Source organism: Antechinus flavipes, chromosome X (assembly GCF_016432865.1).
Source record: "Antechinus flavipes isolate AdamAnt ecotype Samford, QLD, Australia chromosome X, AdamAnt_v2, whole genome shotgun sequence".
Taxonomy (NCBI): Eukaryota; Metazoa; Chordata; class Mammalia; order Dasyuromorphia; family Dasyuridae; genus Antechinus; species Antechinus flavipes.
The window spans coordinates 83,322,230-83,341,558 of record NC_067404.1 but is presented as its reverse complement, the minus strand read 5'-3'; the positions used below and the strand labels follow the sequence as shown (position 1 = coordinate 83,341,558).

The 19,329-nt window shown below is 39.6% G+C and overlaps 1 protein-coding gene across 1 annotated transcript in view; it reads left to right on the top strand.

Moving 5' to 3' along the window:
• Positions 1 to 19,329, top strand: part of KIF4A (kinesin family member 4A) — a 78,521-nt gene that overhangs the window by 7,428 nt on the left and 51,764 nt on the right. The window contains exons 2-7 of the mRNA XM_051969267.1: positions 60 to 200; positions 312 to 429; positions 5,970 to 6,160; positions 7,603 to 7,695; positions 10,880 to 11,046; positions 11,228 to 11,322. Coding sequence (XP_051825227.1) covers positions 81 to 200; positions 312 to 429; positions 5,970 to 6,160; positions 7,603 to 7,695; positions 10,880 to 11,046; positions 11,228 to 11,322 — 784 coding nt within the window. The 5' untranslated portion in view covers positions 60 to 80. The remainder of the gene's footprint in view (positions 1 to 59; positions 201 to 311; positions 430 to 5,969; positions 6,161 to 7,602; positions 7,696 to 10,879; positions 11,047 to 11,227; positions 11,323 to 19,329) is intronic.

The following is a 19,329-nucleotide window of genomic DNA, read 5'->3' as shown; positions in this document are numbered from 1 at the left end:
ATGGAGAGGTCCTTGAATCAGGTATCCCACTAAGCAGTTCTCACCTTTCCTCCTGGCAGGATTCAGAGTTTGAAACCGTGATGAAGGAAGAAGTGAAAGGGATCCCAGTCAAGGTGGCTCTGCGCTGCCGCCCACTTCTCCCCAAGGAACTGGATGAAGGTTGCCATAGCTGCCTTAACTTTGTACCTGGAGAACCTCAGGTAAGGGGGCAGAGGGGAAGAGTCCGGTGGCTTCCTGACCCAGTGACCTTACCCAATGAGTAGGTTCATCCTCATCACCCAGGGCACCCCCTTCTGTTCTTGCTCTTCCAGGTGGTAGTTGGCAATGGGGACAAATGCTTCACCTACGACTTTGTGTTCGACCCGTCAGTGGAGCAGGAAGAAGTCTTCAACACGGCAGTTGCTCCTCTCATAAAGGGCATCTTTCAAGGTGAGGCAGTACCTTGCCCTGGTGTGGAGGGTTAGCCTTGTAGTCACTGGGGCAGCCTGTCCATGCTGTGGATGTCTTTGAGCCGTCTTACTCTTTACACATGCTTAGCCTTCGTTACTGAAAAACCAGATATCACCTTGTGACAACATTCAGTGACCCCTAGTTACTGTGCTGACGTGTTGTCTTGTAGATCTCCAGGATGCCCTGATTCAATTTACAAGTTAAACTGCAAAGTGACATAAGACATTTAGGGATTTTAAAAAAAAAAAAAAAAAAAAGGCAAACCAATCCATCTAAAACAACTTTCTCTTTTTTTTCAACCATCTCATTTTATTTTATTTTAAATTTTGATAATAGCTTTTTATTTTCTAAATACATGCAAAGATAGTTTTCAACATTCAGCCTTGCAAAATTTTATAAAACAAACTTTCTTAACCTTTTTCATGTCGTGGAGCCCTTGGGCAGTCCAGTGAAGCCCATTTAAGGACCCCTTCTTAGAATTTAAGTTAATAATATTTAAGTAATGTTAAACATTATTAAAATGTGTATGTAATATATTAACATATACCTAAAATCATGCATAAATATACATATGTGATTTACATAAAATAATATTTAAATGTATAAAATTAAATTTCTGGGATTACAAAGGAAACCAATTATGTGGAAGTAAAGATGTCATTTAACTCCATTTGACTTCACAAAGGGGGGGGGGGGGAGAACAAGCATTTATTAAGTACCTACTACCACTAGGTGTATTATAAAGATTGTGTCATTTGATCATTACAACAACCCTGGAAGCTAAGTGCTATTATTATCCCCATTTCATAGTTCAAGAAACTAAGACAAACAAGTTATATAATTTGCCCAGCATCACACATCTGGTAAGTGGTTAAGATGGCATTTGAATTCAGATCTTCCTGACTCTAGGCCCAGAACTCTATTCAGTTGCCACCTAGCTGTTTCTGGTTAAGAACATCTCATCTAAAAGAATCAGAAATAAAAGGATTTATCAAGTTGAAATGACCTTAGAGATTGTCAAGCACAACTTCATTACCAAAATCTGTGTTCTAGACCCTGCTAAAACACTACAAGCTGCTCTGTAAAGCTGTCAAGAAGGCTAACTTTGGCTCACACAGTCGCCATTCGGACTTGCTGAAGACAGCAATCATCTTCCCTCTAGGTTTCTTATGTGATCTCACTTCTGGTGCCTCATAAACCTACCCCTGTATTTGTAGCTATGTGACTGACTATTTCTCCATCTTGGATTTTTTTTAAGATTATTCTAGGCAGATTGTTCTTTCTTGTCTTTCTTTCCTATTGGAATCAAGTGACTTGCCCAGGGTCACAGAACTAAAAAGTATTTAAGTGTTTTGAGGCTGGATTTGAACTGACTCCAGCGTCAGTACTCTATCCACTCTACCATCTGGCTGCCCTTAAAGACAGATTGTGTGGGAACTGACCTGTACAATAAGATTAACACTGTAAGGGAGAGATGCCTTCAAGAGTATCCAGTGTCCACTACCCCCAGGGGTGAGGAGCTGGAGGCGAGTCCTACAGGAAGTGAATATCAACATGAATTTGAACCCAAGTCTTCTGATCAACAGATTTTAGATCCTAATTTATAATCAGATGTTCTGATTAAGTTTATAATTCAGTGTACTTGTATGATTAGTCTGTGTACTGTTGATTACAGTGAGAGTAACATTGTCCCCTCTGATCTCTGTTGAGATCAAAGTTGACACCTGAGGCTGGGCTTTTTTGCAGGGCCAAGGCTCTGCAGCTGCAGCATGAGCCATAGGCCATTGTGCCTGATGGTTCTGATGGAAATAGAAGAGTAGACTTTCCATAGGTGCTTTTCCTTGGGGTTAAAGGTGCTTCATTTATCTGTGCTTTAGGTGCAGTATCCATTATTATACAAATGTTTTGGCTTTTTTATTTGCAAGATCTGTGTTCAATAGAAAAGGTTTGAGTTGCATCTTTTTTTTTTTTTTTTAATGAAGGGAACATCGTTGATTTAAAATAATTTCCTAAGTTATAAAACGATGAACTATGGAAGGTACAAAGATGTTAATTATGATTTTGTATTCAAAGCTCACTTAACTGACAGCCTTTAACTTGGTAATAGAGCCAGCAAATCAGGAAGTAAACAAAAACAAAAAAGCTTCTAGGCCGCCAAAAGAAATGTTCCCAAACTAGCCCACACTCATAGGAGAGGCCAACTGAAATGATTCTAAATCTCTTCCTTGTTATGCTCATCCTCCCTTCCTCAAGAGAAGCATCAAAATAACAGAAGGGACTGGAACAGACAGCAGGTAATCATACTGATGGCAAGAAGCAACAGGGACACTCAGAGCACAAAAGTCCAAAAAATTAACTGAATTCAAAGGACAGAAATCTTGGACCTTTAAGTAATAAGACTAACAAACTCTCAGCTTCAAGTCTGGCATACATTAATACATGTTATGTTACAGAACAATGAGTGACATGATCCTTGGTATTCAAAAACAAATTCAATTATGTTCTGTATACAAAATGTAGGCAGCCAGGTGGACAAAGCGCTGAGCCTGAATTTAGGAAGACCCAGCTACCCGAGTTGAAATCTGGACTCGGACACTTCCTAGCTGTGTGTGACCCTGGGCAAGTCACTTCACCCTGTTTGCTTCAGTTTCCTTATCTATAAAATTATCTGGAGAAAGAAATGGCAAAGCACACAGAGGTATCATTGCCAAGAAAACCTCAAATGGGGTCACGAAGAATTGGCCATGACTGAAACAGCTGAACAAAAACTGTAGAACACCTTATTATTCACTGATACTCTCTAAATGAAATGTTGCTAGAGTGACCTTCAGAGGTCGTAAGCCAAAAACTTTCACACAGAGTTTCAGAGGAGAGTGAGTGATGACCAACAGACAAAATAACTACACTTTTTTATCTGTCAACAAGCAATTGTTAAGCACTTACTGCAGGCAAAGTTCTGTTGGCAATATTCTTTTTAGGTTTTAGAACAGTTGACCTACAAGTGACATTTAGATAGCATACATTGGAACCCCATCCTTTTACAGGTAGGAAAACTGAGGCACACAAAGGTCATAAATGGTTTGACTGTAGTCATATATTAGTTAAATGGGAGAATCGGGATTGTTTCAGAATTGGAAGGGACCTCAGAGGCCATTTGGTCTAGCCCAGATGTGACCAAAGCACATCATCTCGTGTCACCTTTGCTTAAAGACTTCCAATGTGAAGGGAAATGCTGCCTCTTGGGGCAGCCCACTCTGGAATAGTTCTCATTGTTAGTTCTTTGCCCAGATCTGCCTCCAGGTTGTTACTCCTTTAAGTTTGGTCTCCTGGAGCAAAGCCTGGCCACAGATATTTGAGGGTAGCTTTTATATGCTCCCAAATTGCCTCTACCAACTCTTGCTTGCCACATTCTGAAGACTCTTCTTTCTTGTTCTGGTCACTATTCTCTAGATTTTTTTTAGCTTCTCAGTTTGTCTGCCTAAAATGTGGTACCTAGAAAAGATCAGAACTCTGGGCCTGGCCAGGGCCAAAGCCAGAGAGACTGTCACCTTCCCAATTCTGAGTACTCTGTACCACCGGGCAGCCTGTTGGGGGCGGTCACCCTATTATACCAATGGCTTATTCTGAGGTTGCAGTTCATTGAAATCTCCAGTTCTTTCATACAAACTGCTGTCTATTCCCACTACTTCCTAGTTGTGAAGGATCCTTATTTTAGGACTGGAAGAGAGTTTAGTGCGGTTGGTCAAGTCCAGGCTCTTGATTTTACAAATTAGGAAACTGGGGCTTGAAAGATTAAGTGAATGACCTGGATTACAAATCTAGATCCTAAGTGTTTGATTTGAATCTTAGTGTTCCAAAATTCAAGTCAAGTGCCTTCCCCACTGCTTCATACTTTTTGTCCACATTTCATCTCAAATTGAGTTTGCCTCAATATTCTAGCCTTTCAAAATTTAGCAGATTCTGACTGTCATCCAGAGTGTTAAATGTCACTCCAAGCCCTGTCCTTAGTTTCTTCCATTTCCATGATTTTTCAGGGGCATTATAAAGATCAAATGAGTTCATATATGTGAGACATGTTGGGAACCTTAAAGTGCTACAGATGTGCTGTTAGGCTACAGCTAAGTGGTCAGACTGCTGGAGTCCAGCAGACCTCAATTCCAATCCCATGACACTAAAGCTGTGTGACAATCACTTCTCTCTCTCTCTGCCATACTTTCTTCTGTAAGAGGGAGATAATAATAGTACTTGCCTCCTAGTCCTGCTGTGAAGATCAAATGAGATAATGGATGCAAGGTACTTTGTTCACTTTTAAATGTTGGCCATTATTATGATCGTTATCCTACTTTTGAGTCATCTGTGTATTTGATAAGCTGGCCATTCAGACCTTGATCCAAGTCACCGGTAAACTTTTGGGTAACCCAGGGCCAAGCCCATATTCCTAGGTCCCTCCGTTTCAAGATGGCATTGGGATGTATTAATGGCACCTCTTGGGGCCATTCATTTAGTTCAGTATAGTATAGTAGTCTACATCTTGTCTAAGGGAATAGAAGGAAAGAATTTGTCAAATGTTTTCCTAAATCCTGGCAAACTATTATCTCTGCCTTCCCTGAATGACCAGCGGAGTAGTTATTAAAACAGAAACGAGGAGGTTAGGCTGGCATCTCTTAAGACCTTGGGAGAGTCTGCAGCTTCCTGGCATTAACACAATAATCAGTAGCCCCTGTGTGGTTTTAGCAGGACCAAGGACAGAAGCAACATCACCTACACACAGATACATGCAGGTGCAGCCTAAAATTATACCAATTTGTTTTTTTCTTTTTTTTTATGTTAAATCCAATGTATGTAAACATGTTTATACAATTATCACCAGTTTGTTTTTTCATCACAACAAGCATGTTGGGGTGGCTTTATTAAGGTTGCAATTAGTGAGTGGCAGACTGGGCCTTCAACTCAGGCCATCTGATTCTTCTGCCTTCCACGGGCTTGGGAACAGTAGGTGTTACGTAAAGATTGGTGAAAGAAAGCTGACTCCAAGATCATTAGCAGAGTTAGGAGGTCCCAGTAACATTGGAGCCCAAGTGGCTGCTTGTATGAGGAAGAAACAGGCAATCAGAGGAAGCTTGTTTATGCTTTGCACCCAAGTTACCCTGGAGATTTCTGACTGTGGTAGAAGTAAGTCAGTGGTTTGGCTTTTTGGGTTAGATAATTGCATTCTGGTACACAGGGATTTTTTTAACTGATGGCAAAATATACTTGGATTTGTCTTTTTAGCTAAGGGGATTGTTTATAACAAATTCATACTAGGCTTCTATTTTTCGTGGCTTCTGAAACTTAATTACAGTCATATTACTCTAATTCAAGGGGTAAAGATCTGAGTGTTTTTGAAAGTGCTTGATTTTAATTTGGCTGACCGAGTGATGATAAGAGTTATTGGCTTCTAATTGAAATAGGCCAGGTTATTTCTGGAATGAAAAAGTTCTGAGAACCACAAAGTGTATAATCTCTGTTCTTCTGCTTAGGGTATAATGCAACCGTTCTGGCCTATGGACAGACTGGCTCTGGAAAAACATTTTCAATGGGAAGTGCATATACTGCAGCTCAAGAGCACGAATCGACAGTTGGAGTCATCCCTCGGGTAATACGACTACTTTTCACCGAAATGGACAAGAAGGTGGATTTTGAATTCACGCTGAAAGTGTCTTACTTGGAGGTAAGAGATATAACTCCAAGTTTTCTGAATTCAAAACAACCTCTATTGAATTCAAGGTTAGACTCTGCTTTCGTCATCTAAGACATTTAGCTAGAGTGGTTGTGAGGATCAAATGATGCCATATACAAAACACTTTGCAAACTTTCAGTTTACTGCTATGTAAATATCACTGCCACTGTTAACCTAGTAAGTTGGGTAAATGAACTGAGGCCTGCATTAATAATGGCTGTGTGTCTGGGAGGTGGGGGTAGAAGAGGAAGCAGTGGAGTACAGTGGAAAGAGCACTCACTAGCTAGAGTTAGAGAACTTGACTTCAAAGCCTGCTTCTGAGATTTATTCTCTCCATCTAAGTCAGTTGACCTCCCTGGGTCTCAGTTGCCTTTTCATTTAATTGAGGCCTTTAAAGGCCCTTCCAGTTCTAGATCTATGAGCCAATGTATAAATGCAAAGAAATTGAAAAGTCAGATACTAACCTGACAATTTGAACATATGTATTTCAGGACCATGTCATTAATATGCTCCAGAAAATTAGATAGCCATTTTCATAGGAAGGAAAAAAAACTCCTACAAAGAGTAGGAGTTAGATTTTTTTGATCCTCATGGAAAGCTTGATTTACAAATGGGCTAGGAGGAAGCCATGTGGAGATTTAAAAGAGGAAGCAGTCTTAGGAAACCAATGGACCTCTTCTTAGATCGATATATTAAAATAGTTATCACAATATTTTTTTTAAGTGTATAGGCTCCAAATCAAGAACCTCTGGCTTAAGCTTTTTAAAAATCTTACTACCGGTCCCTTTTCTGACTAAGTGTGTGGTTAAGATGCTTTGGCTATGAGCCCTGCAGTCAAAGACCTGATAATTGGAAGCAAGTTAGCTGAATTTCTGTTGAGAGAGTATTGTTAACATCTCAAGTATCTGTGAAATAAAAGCAGCAATGAAGGTGGGAGCTGCCAAGACCAAATTGCTGAATTTGGGGACACCTTTTAGTTCTGTTCTTTTGTGTGTGTGTGTGTGTGTGTGTGTGTGTGTGTGTGTGTGCCTGTTGTTTGATCATAAAGGAAAAATCATAATATAACTTATGAATTCTCCTTTAGTATAAAAATGAAATTTCTGGAATGTGATTTGGAGGTTTGGGGCTATTGTAATTATTTTGGAGACTGGATCTTCCTGTTTGAAGAAGACTGGAAGTATTGGCCAGATGCCACCACTGATCACCATGGGATTTTTGACCTACTCTGTTTGGTTCCCCACTTTAGCCCATCCTTATTATCTTAATGCTGGGCCTACTGCAATCACCTTAGCACACTGCATCTCACGCCTCCTGAGTTCAGGAGTTCTGCCAGCCTCAAGCCTCCTCAGGAGTAGGGATCCCCATCATCACCACCTATGCCCAGCAGAAAGAGGTGGCTCTAATGTTTTTCTTCTGTCTTGTTTTTGTAACAGATCTACAACGAGGAGATTCTAGACTTGCTATGCCCATCTCGAGAGAAATCCTCACAAATAAATATACGAGAAGATCCTAAGGAAGGCATAAAGGTGAATTGCTTTCTCTTTGTGACAGAAATATTTGGAAATGCTGATGGTAAGGTTCAATTCAGCAAACACTTGGATATGCCTACTATGTGTAAGGTATTGTACTAAGCACTGGGGATACATAGATTAAAAAATGGAACTGTCCTTGCCCTTAAGGAACTTACATAAATGACCTTGAACATCAGACCTTAAGATTTTTATAGCCCCTACATCTTTTGAAGCCAGGATGTGCTGAATATATTCCTGGATGAAAATTTTTTCAGGGTAGAGGCAGGGAGGAGAGAAAGCCACACTCTGTTTTCTTAAGGATTCCCGTTTCTATTCATATACATACTGATAGCAAAGTATTCATTGAGGAGTTGTTTAGAATACAGAAGCTTAGGGAGTTGAACTTCCTTAGGAAATACAGAAACGGGTCATATTTCTTACCCTTAGGTGGTTTAGAGTCTAATTGGAGAGGTAAGACAGACGTATAAGAAACACTTTAGATCATTGCCTTTTACTGAGTATTATATAAGCAATAAATACTCAAAAGAGATCAGTGAAGATTAGAGCAGTCAGTAATGAATTAGGCCTTTGAAAAATGAGTATAGTTGATAGAAGAGCTCATTCTAGACAGAGAATGTAAAGTTTTTCTGAGTATCTACATTATACAAATCCTACTCCATTGCCTCATCATGACATGAGGTGGTGACCCCTGATTTGCAAAGACTGGACCTCAATGGAACAAAACTGACATTTTCTACCAAAATGAAAACACTTTGAGAATGGTCCCTGTGACAGTCTGCCCCTCCTATCCTTAGGACAGCTTAGTTAGGTATGGAAAAACTCATCACCAGCAGGTTGACCACTAGATGATGAACCCATAAAACCGATAAAAGTATATTTGTATGAGATCCCTTTCTCCTTCTGCAGTGCAGAATGGTGTAAAGTGGGGCAGAGGGTGCTAAAAATCCCTGGTTTTTAGACATTTATATATAGGCCATTAATTATTTGTTGGTGCTCTAAACATGAGCTCTTAGTCCAACAACTGATGCCTTGAAATGCTCCTTGAGGAACTGGATTGTGTCAACATTGACATTCTTGCTCTAAATGAAATCAGAAGACCTAGATGGAAAGACCATTTGAGTTCTCCTTGGAGTAAAAGAATGGGTGGAGTTGATTTCATTGTGTACCGAAAGGTAACAAGAAAAAATATTGTTTTGTGGAATACTTAGCGACTCTCAATTTGTATTGTTCTTAACAAACATAAGAAGAAAGACCAATAATAAAAGTGGTTGTAGCCACTCTGCCAAGGTCTGTTGCAGAGACTGAAGTAGATTCTATGAATGACATAACAAGATCCTCTAAACTAAGTTTACTTATAAATCAGAAGATAGTAGGTAGAGGACAAATAACAAACAAAACACCCCCCCCCCCCAAAAAAAAAAAGTCAATTTCATAACACATAATGAAGGACTAGTTACTTTTGGGGAAATCATTTCAAAATCAGGTATCTGTGTAGTTTGAACCTGGGCTAGTTAAAACAGAGGTCCAAATCAGCACCAAGTTAGAAGAAAGGATAAAGACAAGAAAATACTACCTGCCATTATAACAGCTTCAGTCCATTTAAATGAGCTGACACTGAGCAGTATAAAATTGTAAAATAGATAAAAAGTTGAACCTGCTCCGATGACCATTATTTCATAGGGAATTTTAACCAACATAAATAGTCTTGATAAGGACAGAGTCAAAAAGAACCCATAACTTTAGCCAGCAAAGAAAGCATTTCTTCCTGCTTGGCATCAGATTTATAGTAGTTGAAGGCAACATCTATTTTGAATACCAGCTCACTCTAAAACCTCAGAGAGAAAGTTAACAGATGATCACAAACAATCTTTCACAAAATAACATAAAGAAGCTGTGGAGGAAATGAGTTTGCAGAAAGTTTGGCATGAGAACCAACTAAGCCAAATCCTCCCGCAAGAATTTTTAAGTGAAAACGGAAGGACAACAAACTAGAACAGATTTGTTGTAGCAATCGAGTGTCATTGCTGACAGCAGAACTATCCTATTTGGACACAAAAACATCAGTAGCCATTGGGCTTCATGAAGAGTTGGCAAGGGCTTTTAAGAAAATGAAGTTGGATGGAGCTGCTGCACCTGACTATGCCACATGCCAACTGTTCAAAGACAGTTTATTCCATTTCTGCATTCTCCCCCCACCCAGGTCTTCTCCAATTTTTCACTTGGATTTGGCCAGTTTTCTCCTAAGGACCTTCACAATCTCAGGATCCACAGATATTTGGGCAAGGTTTAAAGGTTTAAGTTTGGGTCAGATCAGCCTCTGAGTCAGGATTCTAAGTACTCAGATAATCAGTCAGCATTTTTTAAGCCCCTACTCTGTCCCAGATACTGTGTTAAGCACTAGATGCTTTCAAGGAGCTTCCAGTCTTAATGCTAAAACCCTTAAAGTCAACCTGGCGAGCACCTACAGAGGCCTTTGAAATCAAAATATTCAGCTCACAGTTGAAGATGAGAGCTGGAGATAAAGAATTAGGAATTATGATAAAATCAGATTTCATAAAGTTGGAAGGAATCTTAAATGTCATCTAGTTCAATCCCTTCATTTTACAGAGATGAAGATTGAGGTCCAGAGAAAAGATTTACCTGCAGTTGTACAACTTAACTACTAGCAGATTTTGGACTAGAACCCAGGTTCCCGACTTCCCAGTCCATTACTCTTCCTACTATGCCGACCCATGATAAAATTGAGGAGAATACAGGAAGGGGAGTGGGACCAAATAGGGAGAAGTTGGAAGAGAGATAATTGTACTGCATATTTTGTCTTATGATGTTGGATACAGGGGAGTGTTCAATCAAGACTCCCCTAAAACTAGAGGTTATTTTAGCTATCCCCTTTGCTCTTTGGCCTCTGGTATGTATTACCGACTGAGGTCCAGCCTACTACCAACACTGGTGTCTTAGACTGTTAGAGTCCAGGGCTATCGCTGCCTTTTGATACTAACTGTCCAGACCTTAGCAGAGGTAATCATTAAAAACAGTCTAGGTTTCATAGTTTTCAATATGACTTACACAATAAGGTTTACTAAACTTATACTGAAACAAAGACAGTACTTTCCCTTCAATAACTCGACCTTTGGTCAGGCACTTGAGTTACAGCAAATTTTCTCTCCTTTTGAATTAGATCATTGGACTCACCGAAAAGATTGTTTCGCTTGCCATGGATACGGTGTCCTGCTTGGAGCAGGGCAACAACTGTAGGACTGTGGCCTCCACAGCTATGAACTCCCAGTCTTCCCGATCTCATGCCATCTTCACCATCTCTGTAGAACAGAAAAAGAAAAGTGACAAGTATGTTTATAATATTTATAATCAATATTTCTCATGTGTTAACTCTACTGAAGCTGAAATTGCTCTGATGGAATTGGCATAACACCCCATCTATTTTTAAGATTATAGAAGCTTTGATGTTTGATTCTTTTATAGTGGGTTTAAATACTGGTTCCACCTAGTCATCCTGTCTTTATCACAGGAATAGTGTCTTTCGATCCAAGCTGCATCTTGTAGACTTGGCTGGTTCTGAAAGGCAGAAGAAAACAAAAGCTGAAGGAGACCGTCTAAAAGAAGGTAAGAACATTTTACATCATTATTGTAGATGAAAGCCATAGATCCTTAAATCAATTTCATTTATACCCACGTTAAACCTAAGAGGTAGCAGTTTTAGGAAATCGGGAGTAAGTTGATAGGAGATACTTAATGATTGACAAAGAAGGGAGACCAAGACTGCTTGAAGATACTTGCTAACAGCAGGGGCTTGGGAAAGGACTCATTTGGGAAACTATTTTTAAAATTTTAAATTTTGAACTTAAAACACTAATTTCCACATATAAAACAGAACACAAAGAGAAGATGGTATGTGAAACTGTCTACATTTCATTAATACGTTTAAAAAATATATGTAAATACATACATCTTTCAAAACTTGTCCAAGTTTTTCAAATGCTTATCTTCTGTATATTAAAAAAAAAGTTTGAGTGGCCCTCTTTGGAGGAGGAGAGGGTAATCACTATTACTGACACCTTCTGCTAAGGTTTCACGCCACCCCCAGTCTCTCCAGATCTTTGAGTTTTAGAGTACTATATCTTCACAGTCAACTATGGCATCCTGGAACTGGATACTAGGGACCTTGGATCTCCAGATTTTCCTGTCAGTCAAGAAACATTCACTAAGCATCTGCTGTATGCCAGCCATTGTGCAATGTTCTGAGTCTACCAAAAAGGCAAAAGACAGCCCCTGTCCTCAAGGAGCCCACCATCTCATGGAGAAGACAACGAGCAAACAAAGATGCACAAACAAGCTGTGTACAAGACAAATCGGAAAGGATTAAAAGAAGGAAGGCCCTAGAATTATGAGGGGGTAATAAAGGCTTCCTGTCAAAGGAGGGGAGGATTTTACTTGGGATTTAAAGGAAGCCAGGGAAGCCAATTGATAGAGATGAGCAGGAGGAGCATTTCAGGCGTGGGGAAATGTTGAGACTCAAGAAGCAAAGTGTATTGTTCCCTGGAACAGCAGGAACTGTCAAGAGTGTGTGTCAGTGAGTAAGGTATAAAAAAGACAAAATGTAGGAGGAAGGCTAGGTTATAAAGGGCTTTGAATGCCAGAGGATTTTATATTTGATTCTGGAGGTGATAGGAGCCTCCTGAGCTTATTGAAAAATCACTTTAGTGGCTGACTAGAAGATGAATTGGAGTGAGGAGTGACTTGCGGCAAACAGACCCACCAGCGGGCAAGCGAGGCATTCCTGTATCCATTGTGGCCATGGTCACCATGGTGGCCACTTACTGGTTATAGTTTTACTTGTTCTACATAATAGAATTCTGAATATAGTACTCTCATACAAGGGTAGAACATCGTTTTCTATTTTGTTACCGGTGTTCTTAATGGTAGATGCAAAATGTTAGCTCTCTTTGGCTGCAGCCTCACAAGGAGTTGTGTATTTGCTATGCTGCTTTCCTATCTCTCCTAGTTATCCTCTTTAACTTCAATTCAACACACTTGTAATGACTGGTCGTAGGACAGAATCAGAATATCTTTTTATTACCTATACTTAATTGAATAAAATGGTATATGACCTCTTCTAAACAAGCATTTAGAATGACCTTTGTTTAATTTTTTCTCCCCCAAAAAACTCAAAACACATAGAGACCTTGGATTAGTTTCCCTCTACCTCAAGTAGCCCACTAGACCTTAGTAGGAAATAAGTTCTATACTTTTGTAGGAGCAGGCAAAATTGCATGAAATCCCATGGGTGACTCAGAAGGTAGGATCTGAAAAGCTTCTCCTTTTTTCTGACAGTGTGCTTGCTGTAATATTCAAGAAGCAGTAATTTTTTGAATGCCCACATTGGATAATTTTTTTCTTGAATGTTAGTTGCTTTGAAGATATTGTAAACAAACAAGTTTTTATTTTTTCTAAAGATGGAACTACTGAGTTTGAGAGAAAAGTTCTAGTATATTTGTTTTAAAAATTAGACCAATTACCTCATCTCAGATACAAGATATGGGAGTTCAGAAAAGAATATTAGTCTAAGTTAAAATAGTTGAAAAGGGATTAATGATGGAAGTGAACACTGACAGGCACATAATAGAAACGAATTTAGCTAGATAATGAGAAAACCACGAGCCAAGATAGTGAGAGGGGAATTAATAGAGCATTCTCAAAGAATCGGGTAGAAACTGACCCCACTGGAGCAATGGGAACATGTAGAGAGTAATAAGAAGTGACATAATCTGGTATCGAGTTATAGAGAACTTTCCAAAATGCTTAGAGGAATTTAGACTTGATGCAGCAGGAAATCAGGAATCTCTGTAGATTTGTAAGTAAAGGAATGACCTAAAATTGATTTAAAGAAACATTAGCTTGGCAGCACTGATTAGGAAGGATTCGTGGCATGGGCAGGGAGAAAAACATGGAAGCGCAAAGGTTAACTTGAAGGTTGCTGTAATCTAGACATGAGGTGCTAAGGACCGGTAGTGGAAGGAATGAGAACTAAGGAATTAATACATCTGGAAAGAAGAATCCATAGAACTTGACTGGCTGAATCTAAGGAATGACAGTCACATATGACTCTAACTTTGACTAGTTGAGAAAAAATTGATGACACTGACTAAGGAAAATTGGAAAAGGATAATTTCCTGGGTGAGGGAACCAGAGTCAGATAAAAGGGAGGGGGAATGAGTTTTGTTTTTGTACTTTTGAGGTGAAGTAATGGGGAGACAGCTAGAACTGGCTTATATAATTAATTGTAGTTCAGGTCAAAGGGCAGGGATGGAGGGCTAGATTTAGGAATGATCAGCATTTTGAAATAAAACTTTGAGAATAGATGAGTTCTCAGAATTAGCAGAAAAATAAGGATAGAGCCTTAGAGTAATTGTTATAAGCAGAAATAGTTCATGAGGGAAGAGAATCATATGAATATAGTGTCATAGAGGCCAAGAGTAGAGAAACACTTCAAGAAGGGTGGAGTAGTCAGCAGTGTCCTGTTTCAGTAAGGTTAGCCAGCACATATTTATTAAACACTGTGTGCCAGGCATTGTGCTAAGCACTGAGGATACAGCTTCCCACAGTACCTGCTGTCAAGGAGCACGTGTTCTTTTTTTTTTTTATTATTATTATAGCTTTTTATTTACAAGATATATGCATGGGTAATTTTTCAGCATTGACAGTTGCAAATCTTTTTGTTCCAACCTTTCCCCTCCTTTCCCCCCCATTCCCTCCCCGAGATGGCAGGTTGACCAATATATGTTAAATATGTTAAATTATATGTTGAACACAATATATGTATACATATCCATACAGATATTTTGCTGTATAAAAAGAGTTGGACTTTGAAATAGTGTACAATTAGCCTATGAAGGAAATCAAAAGTACAGGCGGACAAAAATAAAGGGATTGGGAATTCTATGTAGTCATTCAGAGTCATCTCCCAGAGTTCTTTCCCTGGGTGTATGTAGCTGGTTCAGTTCATTACTGTTCCATTGGAACTGATTTGGTTCATCTCATTGCTGAAGAGGGCCACATTCATCAGAATTGATCATCATATAGTACTGTTGTTGAAGTATAGAATGATCTCCTGGTCCTGCTCATTTCACTCAGCATCAGTTCGTGTAAGTCTCTCCAGGCCTTTCTGAAATCCTCCCGCGGGTCATTTCTTACAGAACAATAATATTCCATAATATTCATATACCAGAATTTATTCAGCCATTCTCCAATCGATGGGCATCTACTCAGTTTCCAGTTTCTGGCCACTACAAAGAGGGCTGCCCCAAACATTCTTGCACATACAGGTCCCTTTCCCTCCTTTAAAATCTCTTTGGGATATGAGCCAGTAGTAACACTGCTGGATCAAACTGTATGCACAGTTTGATAACTTTCTGAGCATAGTTCCAAATCAAAGGAGCACATATTCTAATGATGAAGATGTCTAGATACATCCAAGATACACAGAGAAGGTAGAAGATAACCTGAAAGGGAAAGATGTTAGTAATTCAGAGACCAGAGTGGATTTTGAGCTGAATCTTTTTTTTTTTTTAATTATATAGCTTTTAATTTACAAGATATATGCATGGGTAATTTTTCAGCATTGACATTTGCAAAACCTTTTGTTCCAACTTTTCCCCTCCTTCCCTCCCACCCCCTCCCCGAGATGGCAGATTGACCAATACATGTTAAATATGTTAAAGTATAAGTTTAAGCTGAATCTTGAAGGAAGTCAGGGAGACTAAGAACAAAGCCTTGGAGGTGGGAGATAGGAGTGTTGTGTTCAAGGAACAGCAAAAAGGCCAATGTCACTACATCATGGAGGGGAGTAACATATAAGAACAGAGGAGTTTATACTTTATCATGGAGGTAATAGGGAACCATGGGAGCTTCTGGACAGGGTGTCAAGGGGTGATGGTCAGACCTGCAGTTTGGAAAAAGCACCTTGGCAGCTGATTGGAGGATGGGTTGGAGTGGTGAGAAACCTAAGACAGGAGTACCAGTTGGAGGGCTACTTCAGTAGTCCAGATGAGAGATGGGTGATGATGACCTGAATTGGGGTTCTGACTGTCTGAGTAGAGAGGAGGAAACAACATGACACAACATGAAGGTAGAAACAAAATTTGCCAATGAATTGAATCTGTGAGATGATTGGGGAGTAAAGGATAACACTGAAATTGCAGGTCTAGTGACTGAAGGGATGATAGTGATGGAGAAGTTTGAAAAAGGAAGGATTTGAGAGAGATAGTAATTAGATTAGAGTTCATAAGGCATAGGGAAGAGGGAATGATAAAAGATTATGTTCAAAAGAAGGGATCTTGGAGACATCAATATGATGTTGTCCAGGTCAAGGGTGACCAAGTCTATGTGTAGCTGAGGTGGAGTACAGGAGTGAATCATGAGAATGGATTGAGGAACTGAGTTGTTAGGTTATTTGAAGAGCTTATCAATATGTATGTTGAAATTTCTTAGTGTGAGGATAGGAAGTCATGGGGAGCTGTAGATAACCATAGGGGTTTAGATTGGATAATAAATTTGGATAGCATAAACCTAAAAGGAAAAGAAGTTAATTAGTATAGGTGTTAGTTAAGAGAGGATAAGAAAGTGGTAACAACAGAGCTGTGGGAGTATTTTAACTCTTTCTTCATAACCATTGAGTTGAGGGAGGGATATGAAAGTAGCCACTCCTGGAAAGGGGATACTGAGAAGCAGTGTTTATCACTCAAGAGCCATGTCTAATTGTGGGCTAGAAGAGAGAAAGAAGTTTAAGATAAAAGGAAATTTATTAATTCTGGAGCAGGCATTCTAGAGGGCACAGTGGAATAAGCTTTCGGAACTGGAGGGGCACATTGGGGAAGTATGGCTGAGGTAGATAAGGCTTGAGGAAATGGGGAGCATGGGGAATAGCATTTGTATGTCAGTTTAGGATTATCGGGATAGGAGTATATTAACCATTGAGAAGTTAGTCCAGGCAGTTAGAGAGCCCATTGAGAAAGAGATGAGATTAGATAGTTTTCGGTTCTTCATTGATTTGTTTCCAGGTAAATGGAGATGTCGGGTTTTGTGCAACCCCAGGAAACCTACCCTACAAGAAGTCAAAGGAGAAAGGATGTTGAATTAGTGACATTTTGGGAGCCATCTTCAGTTAAGGAGCAGAGATGAAACTCACATTTTGGTAGAGATAAGGAGGAAATGCTTAGTCTACAGCACCCACATGGAAGAATAGATGGCTAAAGGAAGTGGTCCTCCTAATCATAGGAGGACCATATCCTTCCAAATTAGGGAAGAGGGAAGACAGTTGTACATTTGAAGTCAAAAGGAAAGAAGCCAGTAGAGAGGAAAGGAGACGAGAGATTAAGAGTATTGGAAATGGAAGGGATAAACATGGCAATCAATTCCATTACAAAATAATAATAATAATGGGAAAGCAAATATTTTAGCCAGACCGAAGCTACTGTATCTGTCCATATCCTTTTCTGTATTTAAAAAGAAAAATTTAAATCCTATGAAATGAAGTGTAAATTATAGATAATTCTTTTCAGAATAAAATGATGAGAAAAGACAATTAAATTTTTCATATTAGAAACTATTTCCAGAAACATTTATAGGCTGCTTACTCTGTATAGAGCACTATGTCCATGGAGATGCTAAGGGAGACAGAAAGCTAAATAAAACATAGCCTCAGTGTCCATCTGAGCCAATCCATACACCAGAGGAATTCACACCTTAACATACCAGCCTCTGCTTGAAGACCTCCAAGGAGGGTGAGCCAACCATCTCTGGAGGCAACCATTCTAATTTTAGGCAACAATCTTTAATAAACTTACAGTTTGCTCAGGGGCGGGGGGGAGGGCAGGTGGTACAGTAGCCTAGAGCACAGGCTCTGGAATCCGGAGGATCTGGTCTCAGACCCTTATATCTGTGTGACCATAGGCAAGTCACAATCCCAATTGCTTCCAAAATAAACCATTTTTTAAAAAGTTTGTTCCTGGAGTATCCTGCCAGGAACCAAATTAAAATGTAATTGGGAAACTTTAACAAAATAAGCAATTAATGAAACATTTATTAAGTACCTACTATGTGCCAAGCTCTCTACTAAGCCGTGGGGATATTAAAAAACCTCAAAAAATAGCCCCTGCCTTCAAAAGGGAGCCAACAAACACACAAATACAAAGCAAATTCTAGACAGGATAAATAGGAAGGGCCTGGAATTAAGGCTTCCTGTAGGACCAAAAGAAATCCAAGGAAATCAGTAGTTGGAGTAAGGAGAGAGAACATTGAAGACTTGCTTGGGGGACAGCCAGAGCAAATGCCCAGAGCCTTGAAATGGAGTTATTTCTGGACCAACCAGGAGGTCTGTGTCACTGGATCAAAGAATGTGTTCCAGGGAGTGAGGTATAAAAAGACTAGAAAGGTAGGAGGAGGAATCTACGTTATGAAGGCTTTGAATGTCAAACATGGTGTTTTGTGTTTGATCTCGGGGACAACAGGGAGCCACTGGAGTTTACTGAGTAGAGATATGATGGGACCTGTGCTTTAGGCAAATCACTTTGATAATTAAATAGAGGATGGATTGGAATAGGGAGAGACTTGAAGCAAGCAGATTCTTGCCTCTTCCCGCACCCAGCTGTTGGATTAAAATAAGTGAAGCAAAATGAAAATAAAGAGTAAATTAAAACATTGCAAATGATAATTTTTGATTTTCTAAGTCAACATGCAGCTTGCAGGGATCCTTATATATGGTTTGGGTGATCCCCTATTATGAAGACCAAGTTAGCACCCTGGATATCTTAGAATCAGTTGGAGTCAGGATAAGCAAAAGTCCTTGGTCCTTTATTCTTGGTCTTTAGGGGTAGAAGTGAACAGGATGGATGCAGGACCTTCCTTCTCTTCTCCTATTGCCAAAGTGACCCTGGCTTGTCTTACTCCACTTCCCACAATTCTCTGTATACACCAAAAGATTGAACCAGCACAGAATAGTGGGAAGGGCCATTTTCCAAGCATATGCTAATATTGTCCAATCGGTAGTTAGCCTTAAGTGCTCAGTTGTCTGTCCTCTGCATCAACTCAAAGTTTCAGCCCTTTATACCGTATTTCTATTTGAGTTTGACATCACTGGTACAAATTATCCTCAAAGTCTTAGAACTTCACTAAAACTTCTGAGATACCCTGAATAATGTATTCAGTAGATAGTAGATCTTTGAGGTGCTATTAAGAGTTGAGATAGATCATTCCCAAGTGAGAGCACCAGAGAAGATACTATGGAAGAGCTGAATAGAGTGAACAGACGGATAGGGGAGCCTTTAGCAGCGTGAGAAGACTGAGGTCTGCAGAGATGGAATTCACGGTGACTAGCTTCACTCTATGTAGAGAGAGCATCCAAAGACCAAAAACAGGTGGGAGGATTGGAGAGATTGCAGCTACCTTATAAGAGGGCTTTAAAAGCCAGGCAAAGGCATCTCTTCTTTATTTGCTAAGCAATGGGGAGCTCAGAATGGTTTTTGACATGATTAAAAGGATGCATTAATGGATTGAAGCCTAGTATTTTCACCTTTTTAAAATTCGTATTCTTTCTTTTGGTCGGCTTTTTCTTGC